Source organism: Osmerus eperlanus, chromosome 15 (genome assembly GCF_963692335.1).
Source record: "Osmerus eperlanus chromosome 15, fOsmEpe2.1, whole genome shotgun sequence".
NCBI lineage: Eukaryota > Metazoa > Chordata > Actinopteri > Osmeriformes > Osmeridae > Osmerus > Osmerus eperlanus.
In genome coordinates this window covers 1,157,752-1,177,042 of record NC_085032.1, presented here as the reverse complement: position 1 = coordinate 1,177,042, position 19,291 = coordinate 1,157,752, and the positions used below count along the sequence as shown (strand labels likewise).

General features: G+C 44.1%; 1 protein-coding gene across 1 annotated transcript; it reads right to left on the bottom strand.

The window, feature by feature from the left end:
* Positions 1 to 261: 261 nt before the first annotated feature.
* klhl40b (kelch-like family member 40b) lies at positions 262 to 9,760 on the bottom strand. The gene is made up of 6 exons (XM_062480280.1): positions 8,472 to 9,760; positions 8,097 to 8,257; positions 2,597 to 2,704; positions 2,245 to 2,430; positions 2,001 to 2,150; positions 262 to 692 (listed from the first exon to the last, which is right to left on the bottom strand). Exons 1-6 carry the CDS (start codon positions 9,618 to 9,620, stop codon positions 548 to 550), a joined length of 1,899 nt encoding a protein of 632 aa, XP_062336264.1. The 5' UTR covers positions 9,621 to 9,760; the 3' UTR covers positions 262 to 547.
* Positions 9,761 to 19,291: the final 9,531 nt, after the last annotated feature.

Genomic DNA, 19,291 nt, shown 5'->3' with positions numbered 1-19,291 from the left:
TATGAAAAACAATGTTGATGGGAAAGTGTTTCAAATACTTTAAATTCATCCCATGTTGCCATGTGTAATGAAAGGGACTTTGCTTAATTTTCCTGGATCATTTTAGTAATATGCAGACAACATCAGCTGACTGCTTAGTGTATGTCGTATCTAGTACTCACCTCAAAGGTTTTAGAACAAAGGGTCACACCTATGACCTGCAATATTGTATGCCTCACTTTAATTTGTTTTGTGCTCTGTATGGTCATTGATGGTGAAATATAAGAACATCCAATTTAATTCATGAGAAATGCAAACAAATATAAAAAGCCTGTTTCACATCTGTAATGAATGCAAAATCAAGCAACAAATGAAAGGTTGTCACAAATGTCACTTCCAGTCACATAAATGAACATCAGATTAATGTATCTGCCAATAATACAGTAGATGAAACTCTGGCACTGAAACAGTCCAGTTTGTAGTTTTCACATTACATGTTATCACCCAGCATTAAGGCACATATCCTAGTATCTGTATCTGTGTCTCTAAGTCCCTCTATTTCAATATTCTAGGCAGGTGATAAGCCAGTTGAAAGAGAGGATCCTATCTTGGTCAGACGCAGGGTGTTGAGACGGACTCCCAGGATGGTGGCACCTGAAGCGTACTGGATCTCTCTCAGGATACCATTCCACTTCCTCTCGCCCTCATCATACCTGTTGTGTGGAGGAAGACATGTCAGTGTCACATTTAAGGTATAAAATGTATTGGAATTCCCACTCAACCCCTCATAGGACATGCAGTGTGGGTCAATGCAGTGTGGATCAAATCTTTTATTTGTTGTGTGAGTTAAAAATGGATTTCATTCCTACTTGGCCCCTCAACTGTCCTATGCTTTGGTTGAGAAGGCTTCATAAATTTGTAACATTTGGTTTGATATATACATTTGTATACAACATTTTTGTACTGTATTAGTAAAAGCATTTTACAATGCTGCACTTGAGATATGATTTTATTGCTATGGTTGCACTGTCATGTCAGAAGAATTCAGAAATAATGTTGCTGAGATTATGTTATTGTTGCACTGCTTAACAAATGCATTACTATTATTATGATGTTCCTATACGTCACTTGGATTTAAGTATCTTCTAAATGAATAAATCAGTGCTGTCAAACGATTAAAATATTTAATCGCAATTAATCGCATTAATATCATAGTTAACTCGCAATTAATCGCACATTTTTATCTATTCTAAATGTCCCTTGATTATTTTTTCTCATTTTAATTCTCTTATCAACATGGAAAAGTGGATCTGCTTGCTTTGTGCAAATTTTTTTTTATTGAAAACAACGTTGGCATACTGTAGTGTTAAATTTCACACTAACATTTTCACTTGGAGCAGTCATTCACACTTGGAGCAAATAATCTCTCACACAATGTAACACTGTCCATCATTAATTAAAACGGTTTCACACAAACAGAGAATTTGTATCAGCTGTGTGCTCAGCCATCAAGTGGTATTTCAGACTGGACGTGCTGCAATGATAGCTCGGTTCACAACGACAAAACACACAGATCACTTGTTCTCACTCTTGGTCTTGTCAATGGAACTGTTTGGCAACTTTTTAAAAGTAAACTTTCCATTCAGAATCTTATTGGCATCCATTTTGGCGTCTCACGCTCGCTATCCACTCAAAACGTAACATTAGCCAACTACTCTTTGGCTGGCTCGCAAACAAGTGTGTGCGGCGTGCCTGTTTTTTTGTTTCCGGTCTAGCTAGATCCGGTGTAGTGTTGTAGTTTTTCTAATGTTACTAGTTGTTGCAACAGCATGTGAAAAAAACTCTGTTAATAACGCATTTAACTGATATCACTAGAATAAATGTAAATGTAAAGTTATACATACTGTAGTTTCTTATGTTGTCCCTATCTTTAATATATTTTGTATTAATCTCTTCTTTCTCCAGTTCATAGACAGATCAGTTTATGAAGTAGAACATTTTATGCTTAATGTGTTTCTCACCTCCATATATCGGTCATCTCATTAGGGAGGAACTCTTCACTATTTTCAACAGGCAACATTGCAAAACCACCCACAGCATAAAGTGTCCCGGCCACAGACACCAAGTTTAGAGAACTCCTCTCCTGGGGGAAGGGCACAAAATCTGACCACCTGTGAAACACAAACACACACACATGCTATATATAACTCTCATATGTATTATAGATTTGTCAGTTTGGCTACCTAAATGGCTGTCAAAACTCACTTATTGGAAGCAATGTCATAGACTTCGATTGTGTCTGTAAGTCCTGTGTTGGTGACACCTGTTGCCACATAAATCTTGTCCTGGTGGAAAGTTGCCCCAAAGAGGGAGCGGGCCAGCTTCATCGGTGCAAGCTCCGTCCACTCAAACCGTTTGGCATCATATGCACACACTGTTCTCAGGCATTTCCTTCGCAAAGAACATAAGAGTCATGGTATTAGCGTAGATTTTAACTGAAACTATAAGACAAAACTGGTTTCTGTAATAAATAAAATGTTTTAATTCTATCCTGGAATGAAAATTCAAAAGCATGAGATAGAAATGTTAAAAACACATTGCATGACGTTAAACTCACTTGCTGTCTGTTTTTCCTCCAATCACATAGATGATATTGTTATGCGATACAGTTGCATGCCCATAAACTGGGTAGGGCAGGGAGTCCGACTCTCCCCATTTGAAGGACCTTTGGGAGAAAGAAATGTACTAATGCTGAACATATACTATAAGGTATTGTAGCATAATATATGCTCATGATTGTGAGAGAGAGGAAACGTTTTGACCACTGTAATAATGACACTGTCATTTACATTTAGCAGTTGCTCTTATCCAGAGCGACTAACAGTAAGTACAAGGACATCCCCCCGAGGCAAGTAGGGTGAAGTGCCTTGCCCAGGGACACAACGTCATTTTGCACTGCTGGGAATCGAACCTGCAACCTTCTGATTGGTAGCCCGATTCCCTAACCGCTCAGGAAACACAGGAAACACAAGGTCTCCAACATGTGCCATCTAGATTTTCCCTTGAGATTTATTTTAAATAAAATCCTCTACTTTACATATCCAATGCACTGAGCTTTGGCAATATCTTAACTAGATAAAGATAGGGTTCAGGCCTTCACGTCACCATCAGACAATGTGACACATGCTGGTACAAAAGGTCCAGAAATGTCTTACGCACTTTGATGCATAACCTTTTTTTGTGTCATATTATGAAATTTAGAGTTTTGGAGACACTATCATAAACAACATTTGTAGGATAACTGAATACTTTCTTACAACGTAGGCTTGTTTTCTTCTTTGGTTTTGGGGCATGATCAGGGTTCAGATTGATTCTCATCTTTAGGTTCGTTAGTTACAGTACTGTTACTTAGTTTCAGTCAAGCCAACCCATAAACAAAGACGTGTGGTGTTTGTTTACTGTGAGGTTGCTACTGTGGCAGATGCTAATTATTTCCAAATACCAAACTAAATATAGCTGCAATCAGCAATGACAGATTAAATTATTTTAAAATGGACAAACTAGGGTTAGGGTTAAACTAGCCTGGTCCTAACCAGACTCTTGTACATTTCAATGGTACAGAGTCGGGGATCGCTCCGTTGACAAGCGTTAACTTCCTTGAAGGCGGGTACTCTGTTGAAGTTTAAAACTATTGGATCTGCCCAGAGCCACTCTGGATCTGCCATAACCAATTGCTAGCCAACTCCTTCAGCACTAACGGAGCGAGCTGGAAAATCAAACTTTTCCCGAACCCCGTGAGGAGGAGAGCCACAACATCATGGACACCAAAAAAACTCAGCAAAGACTGTTCTTTCTCCGGCTTTAACTTTTGGATATTCGGCAGCGTTGCCACAACGGACCGAATGGCTTCGCTTGCATCTTTCTCTGAACTACAACTCAAACTAGCTCACGACATCAACGTCATCGTTCTCAGCCACTCCCTCTGTTCGCTGATTGGACCGGTAAATAGTTGATTTGAAAAATCAGACTAATATGCCGAAATCCCAGACCTAATACAGAAGCAAAATGAAAATTGAGCGGAAGTACGTAGGAGGGCAGAGCCAGGCTAGGATTAAACCCCACTGACGAAGGAATCCTAAAAACTGGTCTTTTCAACAGAAACCAAAGTAATAGTTAAAAGTTAAAACCCTGGATTTGATCCTCCTACCCTTGAGTTATAAGTTGCCATCACTACTGATTGAGCTACGGCCACTGCTGTTTATGTTGAGGTTCTGTTTTTGCATAAAAAAGAGATGGCTAGCATTACTAGGGCCTAATTTGGCCCAAGTTCATATATCAAGGTGACATTTTGCACAGTACTTCAGAGTGATGTCATCTGGAAGCCTGTTAGGTTTGAAAAATCATCAGTCAAAATTGCAATAAAATTATAGGCACAAATATTGAGACACTGAACATATACATATATCTCTCTAATACAACTTTGGGCCATGGCCTATAGCGCCATGTATGGGCGAATGTGTCCCATTTGCGGTGTGGAAGTTACTCGTAGCTGAAAACTTTATACCAGGAGAACTTGAGGGATTGGGCACTTTAAGGAGATAAGAATAATAATAGGAATACTAAAAATAACAATACGGTTCCCCCTGATGGAGAAATCCTAAATATTAATAGACACGTAACAAATATATTGCTTCTGGTAAGATATTCGACAATGGAAATAGAACAGACTCAAATGAGTCTTATTTTTGAACTCTGTGTTAACCCTGATTTTTTTGGGTTAACCCCCATCAAGTTTGGTGCAGCTCAAGACATATGCTGTCAGGGTTGTGACCCTTTGTTGGCCACCAGAGGCCCTCGCTGTGTTTTCTTGTTTTTGGTTCTGTTAATCTGGTCTCATTATGACATTGTTTTCACCTGTGCCTTGTTTGTTCTGTGCTTTTTAAGTGGCTTGGATTCTTAGTTTTGTGCTTAGTTTTTCTCTCACATGCAACAGGGTTAGAGTTCCTTGGTTTTGCTTTTTGACTATCTGCTTTTTGAATCTAATTTCTACTGCCAATAACAGGAGTTAAGACACTTATTTTTGGAGGCTGCTTTTGGGTCCACACTTGGTTTCTGACATATACTACACATATGGTTTGATAGTGTGTTTGTGTGTTTTAATATCAAGTTCGTTCGTTATCTGCCGCTTGTCCGGGGGTCGGGTCACGGGGGCAGCAACCTAAGCAGGGAGGCCCAGACTTTCCTCTCTCCGGCCACTTCCTCCAGCTCTTCCTGGGGGACCCCGAGGCGTTCCCAGGCCAGCCGAGAGACATAGTCCCTCCAGCGTGTCCTGGGTCTTCCCCGGGGCCTCTTCCCAGTGGGACGTGCCCAGAACACCTCACCAGGGAGGCGTCCAGGAGGCATTCTGATCAGATGCCCGAGTCACCTCAGCTGGCTCCTCTCGACGCGGAGGAGCAGCGGTTCTACTCTGAGCCCCTCCCGGATGGCCGAGCTTCTCACCCTATCTCTAAGGGAGAGCCCGGACACCCTGCGGAGAAAGCTCATTTCGGCCGCTTGTATTCGCGATTGCGTTCTTTCGGTCACTACCCACAGTTCGTGACCATAGGTGAGGGTAGTGTGGAAGAAATTGGGATTTCCTGTGTGCTTACACTAATCACTAATCAATAGAACTAGTCATTGGATACTAGTTAGTACGTTTATCATGTAAGCTTGCTATTAATAACAGTATATTGTGTCTGTGTCAGGTTAATAGATGTTCGGGGTCAGGAGAAAGTACTGGCTAAACGGTCCTTGTCATGACTACAAGGAGAGCTCCAACTATGAACTCTCTAGTGTGAGTTGTCATGTGTTGGGAGCAGTGAATCTTTATCTCTGAGACTGTTGTAACGTCATTCCTGCCTGACTGTCACAATCTATGTTTACATTCTTGTGCCCTATTAACCCTTGTGTTATCTTCGGGTCGTTCTGACCCATCAGTCATTGTGACCCACCGTTGTATTGCGACAACTTTACCGCATACAAAAACAAAGTGAAGCATTTTCTTTTAACTGTCGGGCTGTCTCAGACCCCCCACATTGCAATGGTTAAAAGAAAATTATTTTTATTTGTTTTTGTATTGGGTGAAATTGGGTAAACACAACGATGGTTCGTTATGAACCTTTGGGTCATGTGACCCGAAGGCAGCACGAGGGTTAAAGATGGTCCTTCGGCTTTCGGAGCGGAGAGAGACCTGGTTGAGACCTAAGCTTGGGGTTGTGTTGTCATTTATGGTCAGAAGACTGGTTTTCTTTCTGGCCTATATTTACTTGCTATCATAGTAGGGTAGGTAAGATTTGAAACCTTGATGCTGTAACAAGTTGGCCTTGTAATTTAATTTAATTAAATTTGCAATGTTATTAAATATAATTTTCATTTAACTTAACTTTGTCCTTTCTTGCTCTGATTTAACCTTTATTGTCAAATAACTGCAATTCCAGCATGTTTGGCTAGTATTAATACACTGTTTAGCTCACCCCTCTTCCTTCCATTAGATCAAGGGGCATAGTTGGGTGTGCTCAAGCCTTCGGCGAGAGCACAACCTTTGTTCTCTCACATATATATTTATTTATTATTTATTGTTTATTTTCGCCCCCCTAAAACTCAGTCAATATTTGGCCTACATACACAACGGCGGTGTCAAAAGGTTGACTACCTGTAGCAGAACATTCGTTTCGCATCTGTTAACTTGGGGGATAGCTAGGCTAACTATAGCTTTACTGCAAGGCAGCTGCAGGAACGCCACAAGCAAAGAGGCCAGGGTGATAACTATTTACTCATTTTACTTTGTGATATGACACACAATTGTGATGTGTAATGTACAATATAAGCTGATATTATTAAGGAAGTACATCTACTTTCGGAAACAGTAGTCTACTATTTCACTGAAATATTAGCATCATGACATTAGCCTGTGTTGCCCGGGCAACACATACTACAGTGGTCTATGATGTATCTGTTTTCAATCATTAAAATAAACATTCCTCACATATACTTTTTCGTTGTAGGATTTATTATGACATTAGATTACAAGTAAACGATTTGTGGGTGAAATTACCATTACCTGTGGTTTCAATCCAGTGTATCACTGCAACGCTGTAGCCTACGCGAGACACTACAAAAACATTTACACAGCTGTAGGAAGTCAAACGGCGACAGAACATGTTCGGCACTCCCCTTACTTAAATCAAAAGTCTATCTAACTACTAACCTGAACTTCATTGCCACAGCCTAAACTTTGTCAATCTGTTCATGAAAATAATTAATTTCAGCCTAAACCGTACAACGGAACGTTAAATCCAATTCAACCAACGCAATCGCTACCAAGACGAACACAGCAGTAGTCTAGTCTGTACTACTACTGTACCGTAGTAGTACAATTTACCGGGGCAGCTTCTCCACACAGGGCTATATCGCATTTTGCGTTGTTACTGACAGTGATCGCTACCAGTGAGCTTTTTATGAATGAGCGATTTTACACCAAATAAATGTCAAGCTTATTTACGTTTTGGGGGGCATATTTTCAGTTAGCAGATGGTACTGTTTGAATCGCGATTCCATCTTCTACTGCCCGGGTAACGTCGTAGAATAATCTTCAAAGGGGGTTCTTTATTAATGAATGAATGCAATGAGTAGGCTAAATGCATGAAAATATCACGAGAAGGGAAAAACTTAAAAGGACGTTTAAGTCATAGAGATTAGGTCAATTTGTACACCGGTCTGCCAAATGTATTCGTTTTGATTCAACGATGAGGCTGCCTCTTGCCTCTTGGGGAAATGAGAAGACATCCAATTCATTCTACACTTCACTCGTATTTTCAGTTGTAAATGAGCAGCAAAAAAAATGCTTTTAAATCTATGTCATCTTTATAAATAATAAGTATGCATTTTTATATAAAATACAGAAATATCAGTTTTTAATGTCATTAAAAAACGGACCCCTGTCCAAACAACGCAAGCAAGCACACCCTACAATTTCCCCAGAAATTGTACCCTCTCTAGTTGTGGTTATTAGGTCAACCTGTTCACAATTTTTGTACAAACTAAAATAAACATTGTACAAACAAAACCAGTGAACTTACTGTCTGTCGTAAACCAGGACAGAGTCCAGAGTTTCATCCTTCTCTTTTAGTTCTTTCCCTCCGACGACAAAGATGGAGTTCTCTGCTTCAGCCAGCCCAAACAGAAATCGTTGAGAGGGAATTGGGGGCATGCCCAGCCAATCAGCACCAACAGGGTCATACTGGAACATCAGCAGGTCAGATATATGTTGATGATTAACATTGTATTGTATCTTTTACTTGGTGTAAATGCAATGATTAAACACAAGCATTCACAAAATATACAGGTATTTTCTCTTCATTCTTAAAATGTTTATACATGCCTAGAAATAGAGATAACCTTTTCAAGACAACAGAAAACTGTATAATATAACTCATAGCTTTGAGGATGCATACCTGTAAGAAATAGGAGCTAAGTGGGTTCTCCTTATTTTCATCATCAAAGAACAGTCCTCCTGCTACAAAAATCTGGTTTTCCTTGGTGACCAAGCTGGTATGATTTTTAGGGACCTGCGTGGATAGTGACGCCACATAGCAGTCATTTCCTGTAGGGTCATAGGCCATGGCACCTGTCTCACTGATCATGAACACCAGGTTCCTAAGAAACATGCCAAACCGCAGGTTATCATTTAGGATGCCTGGAAGTAAATCCTCATCCGTTTCATCCTCTTGCTCTTCTCCCTTTACTCCCTCTTTCCCTTCTCCAGCATTATCCTCTTCTTCGGATTTCTTCAGTTTCATTTTCTTGGTCTCTGGCAGATTTCCTGCACGGGCGTCCCTGACAAGCTGAATCTTCTTTTGGATCCCAGAGTCAGAGCTGATCCATCCATTCTTTTCTACTGTCTCTGTAAAGTACTCTGGAGTGACCAGACACAAACGCACACAGTCCAGTAGTCCTGGAAGGTCTTTCAACCTATTCTTTTCATCTTCAGCCACCCACCTCATCAAGGCTTCATATACATTCTCTTCTGTCTCCACATCCAGTGTATCTGATGTCAAAATGGCTGCCAGTTCACTAGCACCCAGCTGAAGAAAGTCCACGTCTCGTGAAATGAGCTGAAAGCGTTCGCAAGCATAGTTGCGAGCAGAGATTGCCAGACGAGGGCAGTCCAGCATTAGACCCAGTCTAAAGATGGCCAAGCAGTTACTAAGGCTCAGACGCTTCTGGAGGAAAGACACACACACTGTGAAGATGGATGGGATCTGTAGTAGGTTGGCCACAGAGAAGATTTCTTGGACATTCTGCTCATTGACATTAATGATGGAGGTGTACAGGTAATTCAGGATCAACCCCATGACACCAGGCTCCACGTCATCCATAACAATCTCTCGTTTCTTGCTCTCATCCACGTCAGACAGGAAGAAAGCACGGAAGTAGGAGCTGCAGGCACAAAGGACCAGACGGTGACAAGGGTACTCCTTGTCTTTGATCCTCAAGACACAGTCCACTAACTTGTCATTCTCCAGTAGGTTGTATAGACCATCCTGCAACAGGGTCTGTTGGTACATCCTTGGCTCCTCTGTGGGGTCTATAGGCAGAGCCATTGTTCCAGGCCAGGAGGAAGCAGGCTGAGAGGTGCTATAAGGATTGAGGGGTCTTCTGTGGTTCTCTGTGAGTCTACTGTGGGGACTGCCCACATTAGAAGACTAAAGCTTGGGCTCGCTGACTGTCCAGCCAGGAAACGATTCAGGGGCACAGTTAAGCCCTTATTAGCCCAAGAGAAGTGAACACTGAGGTTGGTGGATTTCCTCAGCTGTCCCAACCCCTCAACCATGCTCCAACTGGTGGGTTATTTATACCCTCAGTGTGTGCTGTGGAATTCACTGTGGGACATGCCTTCCACCTCTCCAACCACTAGACAGCTGACAGGCTGCTGCAAGGGGAATACTGAATGTTCATCCTGCATAATTTAGATTATTTTGGATCTAAGTCTGTACTGCAGACTCTTTGAATGAGGTAAGCTTCTAAGTCAAGTATCCAAGTAAAAAAAAAAAGAGTTCAAGAGCCTATGCTGCAAAAGCTAGAGAGAGATAGAGAGACGGTATAATCCAACTGACAACTCAATACTGAACACACTGTCCTTTTCTACTCAGATCCGATTCGATTCCGTATTTCATTGACACACACATCACATTTATATGCTTCATACTGATGACACATTTCTTTTAATTTGGGCCTTGCAATGACGCATGTATTCAACTGGTGTGCGTACTTCTAAGCAACCTACAGTTTCCAGTGGTTTTTCTATGCAAGCCATTCTTACCACATCCTATGCAAACAGTTTTAACTGTCATACAGAGACACTGTCTCAACCTTTAGCAAGCAGTTATAACACATCTTATCTAAACTACACATCAGCAAGCAGTTGCTAATCCATAACAGAATGGAAAAGAGTTCTAAAAACATAATGCAAGCTATTGCTAATCCATCCTGTCTAAATACACATATGCAAGCAATTTCTAACACATCCTATGCAAATACACATTTTATATAGTAAACATTTTGTTACTGTGTGGTACAGAGTGGACCCAAACGCAGCACAGATACAATTAGGTGATTTATTGGGTGTAGTCCTGAGTTGTGGTCTTTGTTTGGTGAATCAGCGGGTCGGCAGGCAGGGACTGGGTTCACGGATGATGATCCTGGGCACAAAGAAAACAGGTTTACAGAAGGCAAGTGAATCAAGCAATGCTTGAGGGTCAAAAGCGCATACTACCACAGTAGTTGTGACAACGATCTGACGAGGAGTGGTTGGAAAGCCGGGTTGAAGTATGCAAGATGATGAGGTAATGGGCGGCAGGTGTGTAGGGTCTAGGCAGGATGATACAGGAGAACCAGCAGGGGGTGTAAAAGGGACAGGGACCAGGCCGTGGCCGTAACAGGACCCCCCTCTCAACGGTTGCCACCAGGCAACCCACCAGGTCTGTCGGGATGCTAAAGGTGGAAATCCCAGACAAGGGCAGGATCCAGTATGAGGCGGCGGGAAATCCAGCAGTGCTGTTCAGGACCGTATCCCTCCCACTCCACTAGATACTGGTATCCACTTCAGCGACGGCGCACGTCCAGCAGTCGCCGGACGGTGTAGGCAGGATGGTAATCAATGATGCGGGGGGGTGGAGGGGCAGTAGCCGGAGGAGCCAGCACGCTGGTGGAAACCGGTTTCAACAAAGAGACGTGGAAGGTGGGGTGAATCCTCCTCATATGAGTAGGGAGCTTGAGCTTGACAACAGATGGGTTAAGGACAGTCTCGATCACAAATGGCCCAACGTATCGAGGTGTGAGTTTCTTGGAGGCAGTCAACAGCGGGAGATCTTTGGAGGAGAGCCACACTTTCTGACCTGGTTGGTAAGTGGGTGCTGGAGTTCGGTGACGTTCGGCGATTCGGCGGTTGCGGTCAGCTGAGCGTAGCAGGGCAGAGCGAGTGTTCCTCCACAGTTTTTGACAACTGCGGAGATGGGCCTGGACAGAAGGGACTGCCAGTTCTTCCTCCTTGGCTGGAAACAGGGGTGGTTGATAGCCTAGGTAACATTCAAAAGGAGACAATCCCGTGGCAGAGCTGGACAAGGTGTTATGGGCATATTCAATCCAAGGGAGATGTGTACTCCAGTCAGAGGAGTTGAGGGCGGTAACACAGCGAAGCGCAGCTCCAAGGTCTTGGTTAGCCTGCTCCGTCTGTCCGTTTGTCTGTGGGTGATAACCAGACGATAAACTCACTGAGGCGCCGAGTGCATGACAGAATGTTTTCCATACGTGGGAAACGAACTGGGGTCCACGGTCGGAGACAATGTCGTTTGGGATCCCATGAAGGCGGACAACATGGAGAACAAGGTCAGCAGTTTCAGAAGCTGTGGGGAGCTTGGGGAGAGCAGCAAAGTGCACCGCCTTGGAGAACCTGTCCACAATGGTGAGTACGACTGTGTTACCATGAGAGGGAGGAAGGCCAGTAACAAAGTCGAGCGCGATGTGGGACCATGGTCGGCCAGGAATAGGCAGAAGGCGGAGCAGACCAGCAGGCGATTGATGGGATGATTTAGCTCGAGCACACACAGTACATGCCATCACAAAGGCACGAGTGTCTGTGTTCATGGTAGGCCACCAAAAGTGTCGCTTCAGGAGGGACTGCGTACGGCCAACTCCAAGATGGCATGCAAATCGGGAAGAGTGAACCCACTGAAGGACCTGGGAGACAGAATCAGGCACAAATAGGCAGTTAGGCGGACCATTACCCGGGTCTGGTTGTGCGAGTTGGGCATTCCTGACAATGGATTAAATCTCCCAAGTCACTGCAGCCACCATGCAGGATGAGGGGAGGATTGTGTCAGTGTTGGGAGGAGTTACTTCGATGACATGTTGGTGAGAGAGGGCGTCTGGCTTGATGTTCCTGGAGCCGGGACGGTAGGTAAGGGTAAAGTTGAATCGGCCAAAAAACAAAGCCCAGCGGGCTTGACGGGAGTTGAGGCGTTTGGCGGTTTGTATGTAAGCCAGGTTTTTGTGGTCAGTCCACACAACGAATGGGTGTTCTGACCCCTCCAGCCAGTGCCTCCATTCTTCCAAAGCAAGCTTAACGGCCAGTAACTCACGGTTTCCAATGTCATAGTTCTTCTCTGCTGGCGACAGACGATGAGAAAAGAAGGCACAGGGATGGAGCTTTTGGTCTGTGGCTGAGCGCTGGGAGAGAACCGCCCCCACTCCCGTATCCGAGGCATCAACTTCCACTACAAACTGGCGAGACGGGTCTGGCTGAATAAGGACAGGTGCAGTGGTAAAACTTCTCTTCAGTTCAGAGAAAGCAGACTCCGCTCCAGTGGTCCAGGAGAAGGGAGTGAGAGTAGAGGTGAGCTGGGTGAGAGGAGCGGCAACTCTGCTGTAGTCCCGGATGAATCGACGGTAGAAGTTGGCAAAGCCAAGAAACCGCTGGAGCTGTTAGAGGTTAGATGGTTTGGGCCACTCCACTACCGCCTGTACCTTTTCTGGGTCCGTTCTCACTTGCCCACTCTCAAAGATGTAACCCAAGAAGCTGATGGAGCTAACATGAAACTCACACTTCTCTCCCTTGACGAAGAGTTTGTTTTCCAGGAGTCTTTGGAGGACGTGTTGGACATGCTGGACATGTTCCTCCAGCATGTCCAAAAGGAACAACCAGATACTCAACCAGATTCTGTAATGCTATTGAGGCCACGGTAATCTATGCAGGGACGTAAGGTGTGGTCCTTCTTGGCGACAAAAAAGAAACCGGCCCCAACAGGGGAGGAAGATGGCCTGATGATGCCAGCGGCTAGAGAGTCATGTATGTATTTCTCCATTGTTTCTCTTTCAGGACGGGACAGATTGTACAGGCGACTTGTTGGCAGGGGGGCCCCAGGAAGGAGGTCTATAGCACAATCGTAAGGCCGATGAGGAGGGAGTGTGAGAGCTTGTTGTTTACTGAACACCTCTCCTAGATCATGGTAGACATGGGGGACTGAGGTTAAATCAGGAGGTTCAGTGGCTGGCGGAGACACAGAGACCCGTACAGGAGCGATGGCGGACTGCAGGCAAGACGAGTAACAGAAAGAGCTCCAACTCTTTACCTTGCCAGATGTCCAGTCGAAGTGGGGGTTGTGTTGTCTCAGCCATGGCTGGCCAAGAACAATAGGAGCATGGGGAGAGGGAACTACGTGGAATTGAATGGTCTCCCGATGGTTTACAGAGAGTATCAGACAGAGGGGTTTAGTGCGGTGAGTGACTCTAGCCAGAAGCATCCCATTCAATGCGTTCGCGTCAAAAGGAGTGGTTAATGGCTCAACTGCAATGCAGGCCTGGGAGACAAGAGAGGCATCTAGAAAATTCTCATCTGCTCCAGAGTCTACTAACGCTGGCAAGGAGAGAGACTGGTGATTCCAACACAGAGCGGCTTCCAGCTGCATTCGCGGCCTGGTGGTTTGGGGAATGCTTCGGCCCGCCAGTATCCCCACAGTTACTGACGAGCCCCTCCTTTTGGCCGAACTGGACAGGATGCTTGGAAGTGGCCAGCTTGCCCACAGTAGAGACACTCACCAGCCTGCAGTCTCCGGGAGCGCTCAGCAGGTGAAAGATGGGCTCGACCCAAATGCATGGGCTCTTCTCCAGTTGGGTTAGGGTTAGAGTCGTGAGTAGCAGATATCTGTCCAGCGCGGGAAGCATAGGGTTCGGAGATACTAGCCCTCGGAAGGTGTGGATGGGAAGTGGGAGAGGACATGGACGGTTGCCGGCTAGCTCTCTCTGTCCGGCGTTCACGGAGACGACTGTCCAGTTTCATAGCAAGGGAGACCAATCCATCCAGGCTGTCTGTGTCATCCCGGGAGGCTAGCTCATCCTTCAGCACCTCCCTAAGCCCGTTCCGAAACGCACCCTGGAGCGCATCATCATTCCAATCGGACTCAGCTGCTGCGATGCGGAATTCGATTGCGTAGTCTGCCACACTACAGGATCCCTGACGGATGGTGAAGAGTCGTTTAGCAGCCTCAGCTCCTTTCACAGGGTGGTCAAGAACTTTCCTCATTTCGGAAGTAAAAAACAAATATGAGGAATTGAGTGGAGACTGGCTGTCCCAAACAGCAGATGCCCACGCTAGCGCGTTCCCCTTCAACAATCCCATTAGGTATGCTATATTAGACCTATCTGTAGAATATGTTGCAGGCTGCTGCTCAAAAACAAGGGAGCACTGGATGAGAAAAGACCTGCACGTTCCAGGATCTCCTGCATAGCGCTCAGGTGCTGGCACATGTGGCTCTCTAGGAGTAAGGGCTGGCTGGTCTGAAGGGGGTGTGGGAGGTTCTGGAGGAGGCAAGTGGGAAGAAAGGCTGTCCAACTGGCTTCCGATCTGGGCAACGTTAGCTGTGAGGCCTCGTAATGCGTCCATCAATTCCTGGAGGGCTTGGCTGTGCTGGCCCACGAGAGCACCTTGGCCCGCCAGAGCATGCCGGATCTGGTCTGCAACTGCTGGGTCCATGCTGGTCAGATCATTCTGTTACGGTGTGGTACAGAGTGGACCCAAACGCAGCACAGATACAATTAGGTGATTTATTGGGTGTAGTCCATGATCTGACAACGATCTGACGAGGAGTGGTTGGAAAGCCGGGTTGAAGTATGCAGGATGATGAGGTAATGGGCGGCAGGTGTGTAAAAGGGACAGGGACCAGGCCGTGGCCGTAACACATTTTTATTCATTATTTCTCCAAGGTACATTCAAACGAAGGCTCCCTAAGGATCCTTCGACAGGGGCTGTTACTGTGTCCATTGTTTTTACATTCTATGGTTTTTACTGACACAAGAGTGGGTAATTTACCTCAGAAAATAAATTTACTAAAGCCCGAAGACCGATCAGTGACGTTGCTTAGGACGCTCATTCAAGATGCGGTCTCGCGCCTGTGAGAAATATTAATCTATCAAGCATTGCACAGTCAGTCGGTGAACAAGTTAAAGATCCTGTAAAGTGGAATTGAAAACGAGTTTTAAGTTCACCACACCACAGAAGAATGTGTTATTAACTACCCATCCAAATTCGAATGAAAAAACACACGTGTGTTAAATTAGGCTTTGAAATCGTGAGAGAATCAGCACTTTTCTCTGCTTGAGACTGGGGGGGGGGGGGGGGGGGTGTAGCCTGAAGGAGCTGAAGCTCTGCCCCTCGCTGCCTACCTACGACTCAGATAATGGACGCTACGTCAAGCCGAACAAAACAGTATAGAATTAGAATTTGTTTGTTCAATAAGTGAAACGTACAGATGCATGTAAATGAAATGTTCCCCTGAGATGTAACAGGAGTAAAAATGGACACCAGAGACAGCAGACAGTGAGCTCTCCAACTACTTCTAGCACATTAGCTACCATTTCACCAAAATACCATCATTCTACACCGAGTAGCCTAATATCAAGTTAGCGATTTGCACTAACTCATAGCAGAGATACCTCTGGAAAAGTTATTTAGTATAATTATAACAAGCACACAGAACTGAGTGATGAACTGCTGGCGGCGGTGGATGGTCCAGGTGCGACCGGAGGAGGAACGGCCGGGAGGGCAATGCTCCGTAGGGCTCCACGCTGCAAGAGAAGCCCTGTGTCCCTGAACCCCGTCTGTCTCTGGTCCATGTTAAAATGATCCGCCATGAAATGGTCACTGCAGAGGCGGCTGTTGGAGTTTATCCGAAGCTTTCCATCAGCGTGGCACAAAATCAATCCACCTATTTTTCCTTTCCTCATCAATAGGGAAATTAAATAGCGTTTCAGCGCAGCTGAAGTTCTTGCATCCAGGGAAGATGCAGTTGCGGGTGGAGGGAGACATCCTGAAGCTAGCTAGCTAGCTGATGTAGGCTACAATAACAGCACAGCAGGAGGAACCATTCAGTAATCTGACGTAGATGGGTCAAAATTACGTAGATCGGTAATTTTTTGGCTCCGCCCATTAAAACCTGATCTGAAAACGGAAGAATAACTGTTCTACGGTCTAACTCCACATTTCAGTGCGACAAAGTTTTCACGCTTTGCACATGCTTTTAGGAACTCATTTGACACGTATATAATGTACTGAGAAGCAAATCATCAATTTGATTTACAGGATCTTTAAGAAAGTTTTATTGCTTGTGGCCGGCCCTCAAGGAGACAAAAACATCACATGCCATCGTGATACAAAGTTTGTCCGCTAGCATGTTGTGCTAGCAACCTATTTAAACAGAACCGCTCTTGACAATTATTGGTTAAAACAAAGGCATGCAAATGTCCCATGGCTCTTCTTTCATTGGCTCTCTTGCATAGACCTTGCGCGCATGCGTCATCAACCCTAGTTGAATCTCTGGTTCTGGTGTCGTAAAAGCTAAACCCCCCAAACATCCTCTCAGCCTTAGACCGAATCCCAATACTCTGTCTTACCCCTATCCCTTACCCCTAGCCCTTAGTTTACCCCTATCCCTTGTGTCTCAAAACTGAGGGGTAAGGGCTACATACCCCTAAGAAATGAGACGCCACTTGGTTACGGTTACGTCATCTAGCACGTATCGATGTCTCCAAAGCAAGTAGTGTTATGCACTGATATCAAACGAAGTTAGCTGCTTATGGAGTTTAGTTAAACCTGTAGACATGCTAGTCAGAGAAATGCGGGACTGTTGTGCAAATCAGCAATGTAACATTAGCGTAGCAAACTAGCGATTTTTAAAAACGTTTCAATTAAGAACATGGTTGCAAATATATATGTACAGGACTGTGTAGAGCACAAAACACGACTGTCGTAATTTTTTATTCAATAATTTAAGCCGAAAATATTACATTTATCGGACTCTCTGGATGATCTGGCCGCCATTGTTGCCGGTCGCGCAGTATTCACATACCCCTAGGTTTCAAGTAAGCTCCTGTTTTCACTTGGTTTTAAGGGGTGTATACCCCTTCGTCTTAGCCCTACCTGCTCAAAAAAAGTATTGGGACACCACTTACTCTCACATGAACGTGCAAAACTAAGGTATAGGGGTAAGGGGTAGGGGTAAGACAGAGTATTGGGATTCGTCCTTAGTCTGTAACAAATGCTCACCCTTTCCCCAGGTCAAGATAAGGGCCCAGTATGTTTACATAAGCCTAGAGTTAATTCAGGGGTAACCTCTCTTTGCACACAAAGCTAAACACAGTATCATTCTTATACAGGATAAAAAGTTACATGACGTATTCCCACAAAATCAAGCTATACAAATGAAAAAACAAATGTTCTCAATAGAACATTCAGATTCCCAGTTAGTGACGATCTGCTTCGATCTGCTTAAGTATTAATTTGTGATATCTTGGTAAATATGGCTATTGCCTCGAGACAACCCCAAATATGTGATTAGTAGCCTAGTAGGGTATTGTCTACTTTGTGCCCAGGGTAACCAGTTGTTTTAGATAAACCCCCAAAATATGTTGCCTGAATGCCAAGATAGTTAATAAATGTGGGTCAGAAAGGAGCATGAATAGCTCGCATTGTAAAGCAGCGGACTAATTATATGTGTTTTTGCTCTAGTGCGATCAAATCCCACTTCATGCGAGCTTGCAAATGTTTTATTTTCTTAGTCTACATTTATTTTGTTGTGAATGGCTGTAATGTAGTGCTCACTTATACTTTCATATTCGCCGCAGCAAATATGAGATACGACTTGAAAATCGGCAGTTTGTGAATTTGTGACGAATCTGGTGATAGAGGCAGACGGCAGCTGCTGCTGTGAGGTGAACACACAGCTGGCATGCTTACGGAAACCAGTTAGTGTGGAAAGCAGTTGGGCAATAACACCAGTCACAGGACCCCCTACTAGCAGTTTCTTTACAATTTAATATTTCACTCGATACTCCACCAAAAACGTCCAGGATCTTGTAGATATGAGCAAGCTGCATCTAGCCAGCGTCTCGGATGTGTTGCATGGGGTGTGTTTAAACTTTATTTTTATTGATAATGTGAGCTCAGTTGGAACTCACATTATTGCCGTTCGCCTCAGTCACGCTCTTTCACTGGCAGTCTGATTCATTATTTATCGTGGCCGGATACAGAGTATGGAATGCTGTTTGATTCAAAATTAAATAAATAGGTAAATAAATCGATAAATACATAAATAAATATGGCTATGAAAAAAACCCTGAAATTCAAAAATATGGCAATAAATACATAAATATAGCATATTGGCTAATGGTCTGGCTTCACTTCAGATCTCACTAAATGGTAATACAAGCATGGCATAACGCTAAATAGTTATAGCTAGTGTGGAAGAAATTGGGATTTCCTGTGTGCTAACATTATTCACTAATCAATAGAACTAGTCATTGGATACTAGTTAGTACGTTCTCATGTAAGCTTGCTATTAATAACAGTATATTGTGTCTGTGTCAGGGTTAATAGATGTTCGGGGTCAGGAGAAAGTACTGGCTAAACGTTGCTTGTCATGACTACAAGGAGAGCTCCAACTATGAACTCTCTAGTCTGTAGTGATGGGAAGTTCGGATCATTTTACTGATTCGGTTCTTTGAATCTCGTTCAGTAAAATGAACAAATCTTTTTTCGAGTCATTCGTTCATTTCAGGGGGGGGGGGGAGACACGTATCATTTTCTCATGTAGGTTAGTGCATGACATGTGCACCAGCAGATACTATTTTAAAAGAAATTCCTGCATTAAATAATGTATCATGACAGTTTGTATGATTTGGTCATTTATTATCACACTAGCATTTAATTATCACTGCAAACAAT

Bases quoted from the DNA above. Each gene is read 5' to 3' on its own strand.
- klhl40b (XM_062480280.1), bottom strand. From the start codon at position 9,620: ATGGCTCTGCCTATAGACCCCACAGAGGAGCCAAGGATGTACCAACAG. The intron at 2,705-8,096 runs GTAAGTTCACTG...TTTCTCCCAAAG, and splicing joins GTCCTGGTTTACGACAGACA to GTCCTTCAAATGGGGAGAGT. The intron at 693-2,000 runs GTGAGAAACACA...TCCACACAACAG, and splicing joins GAGATGACCGATATATGGAG to GTATGATGAGGGCGAGAGGA.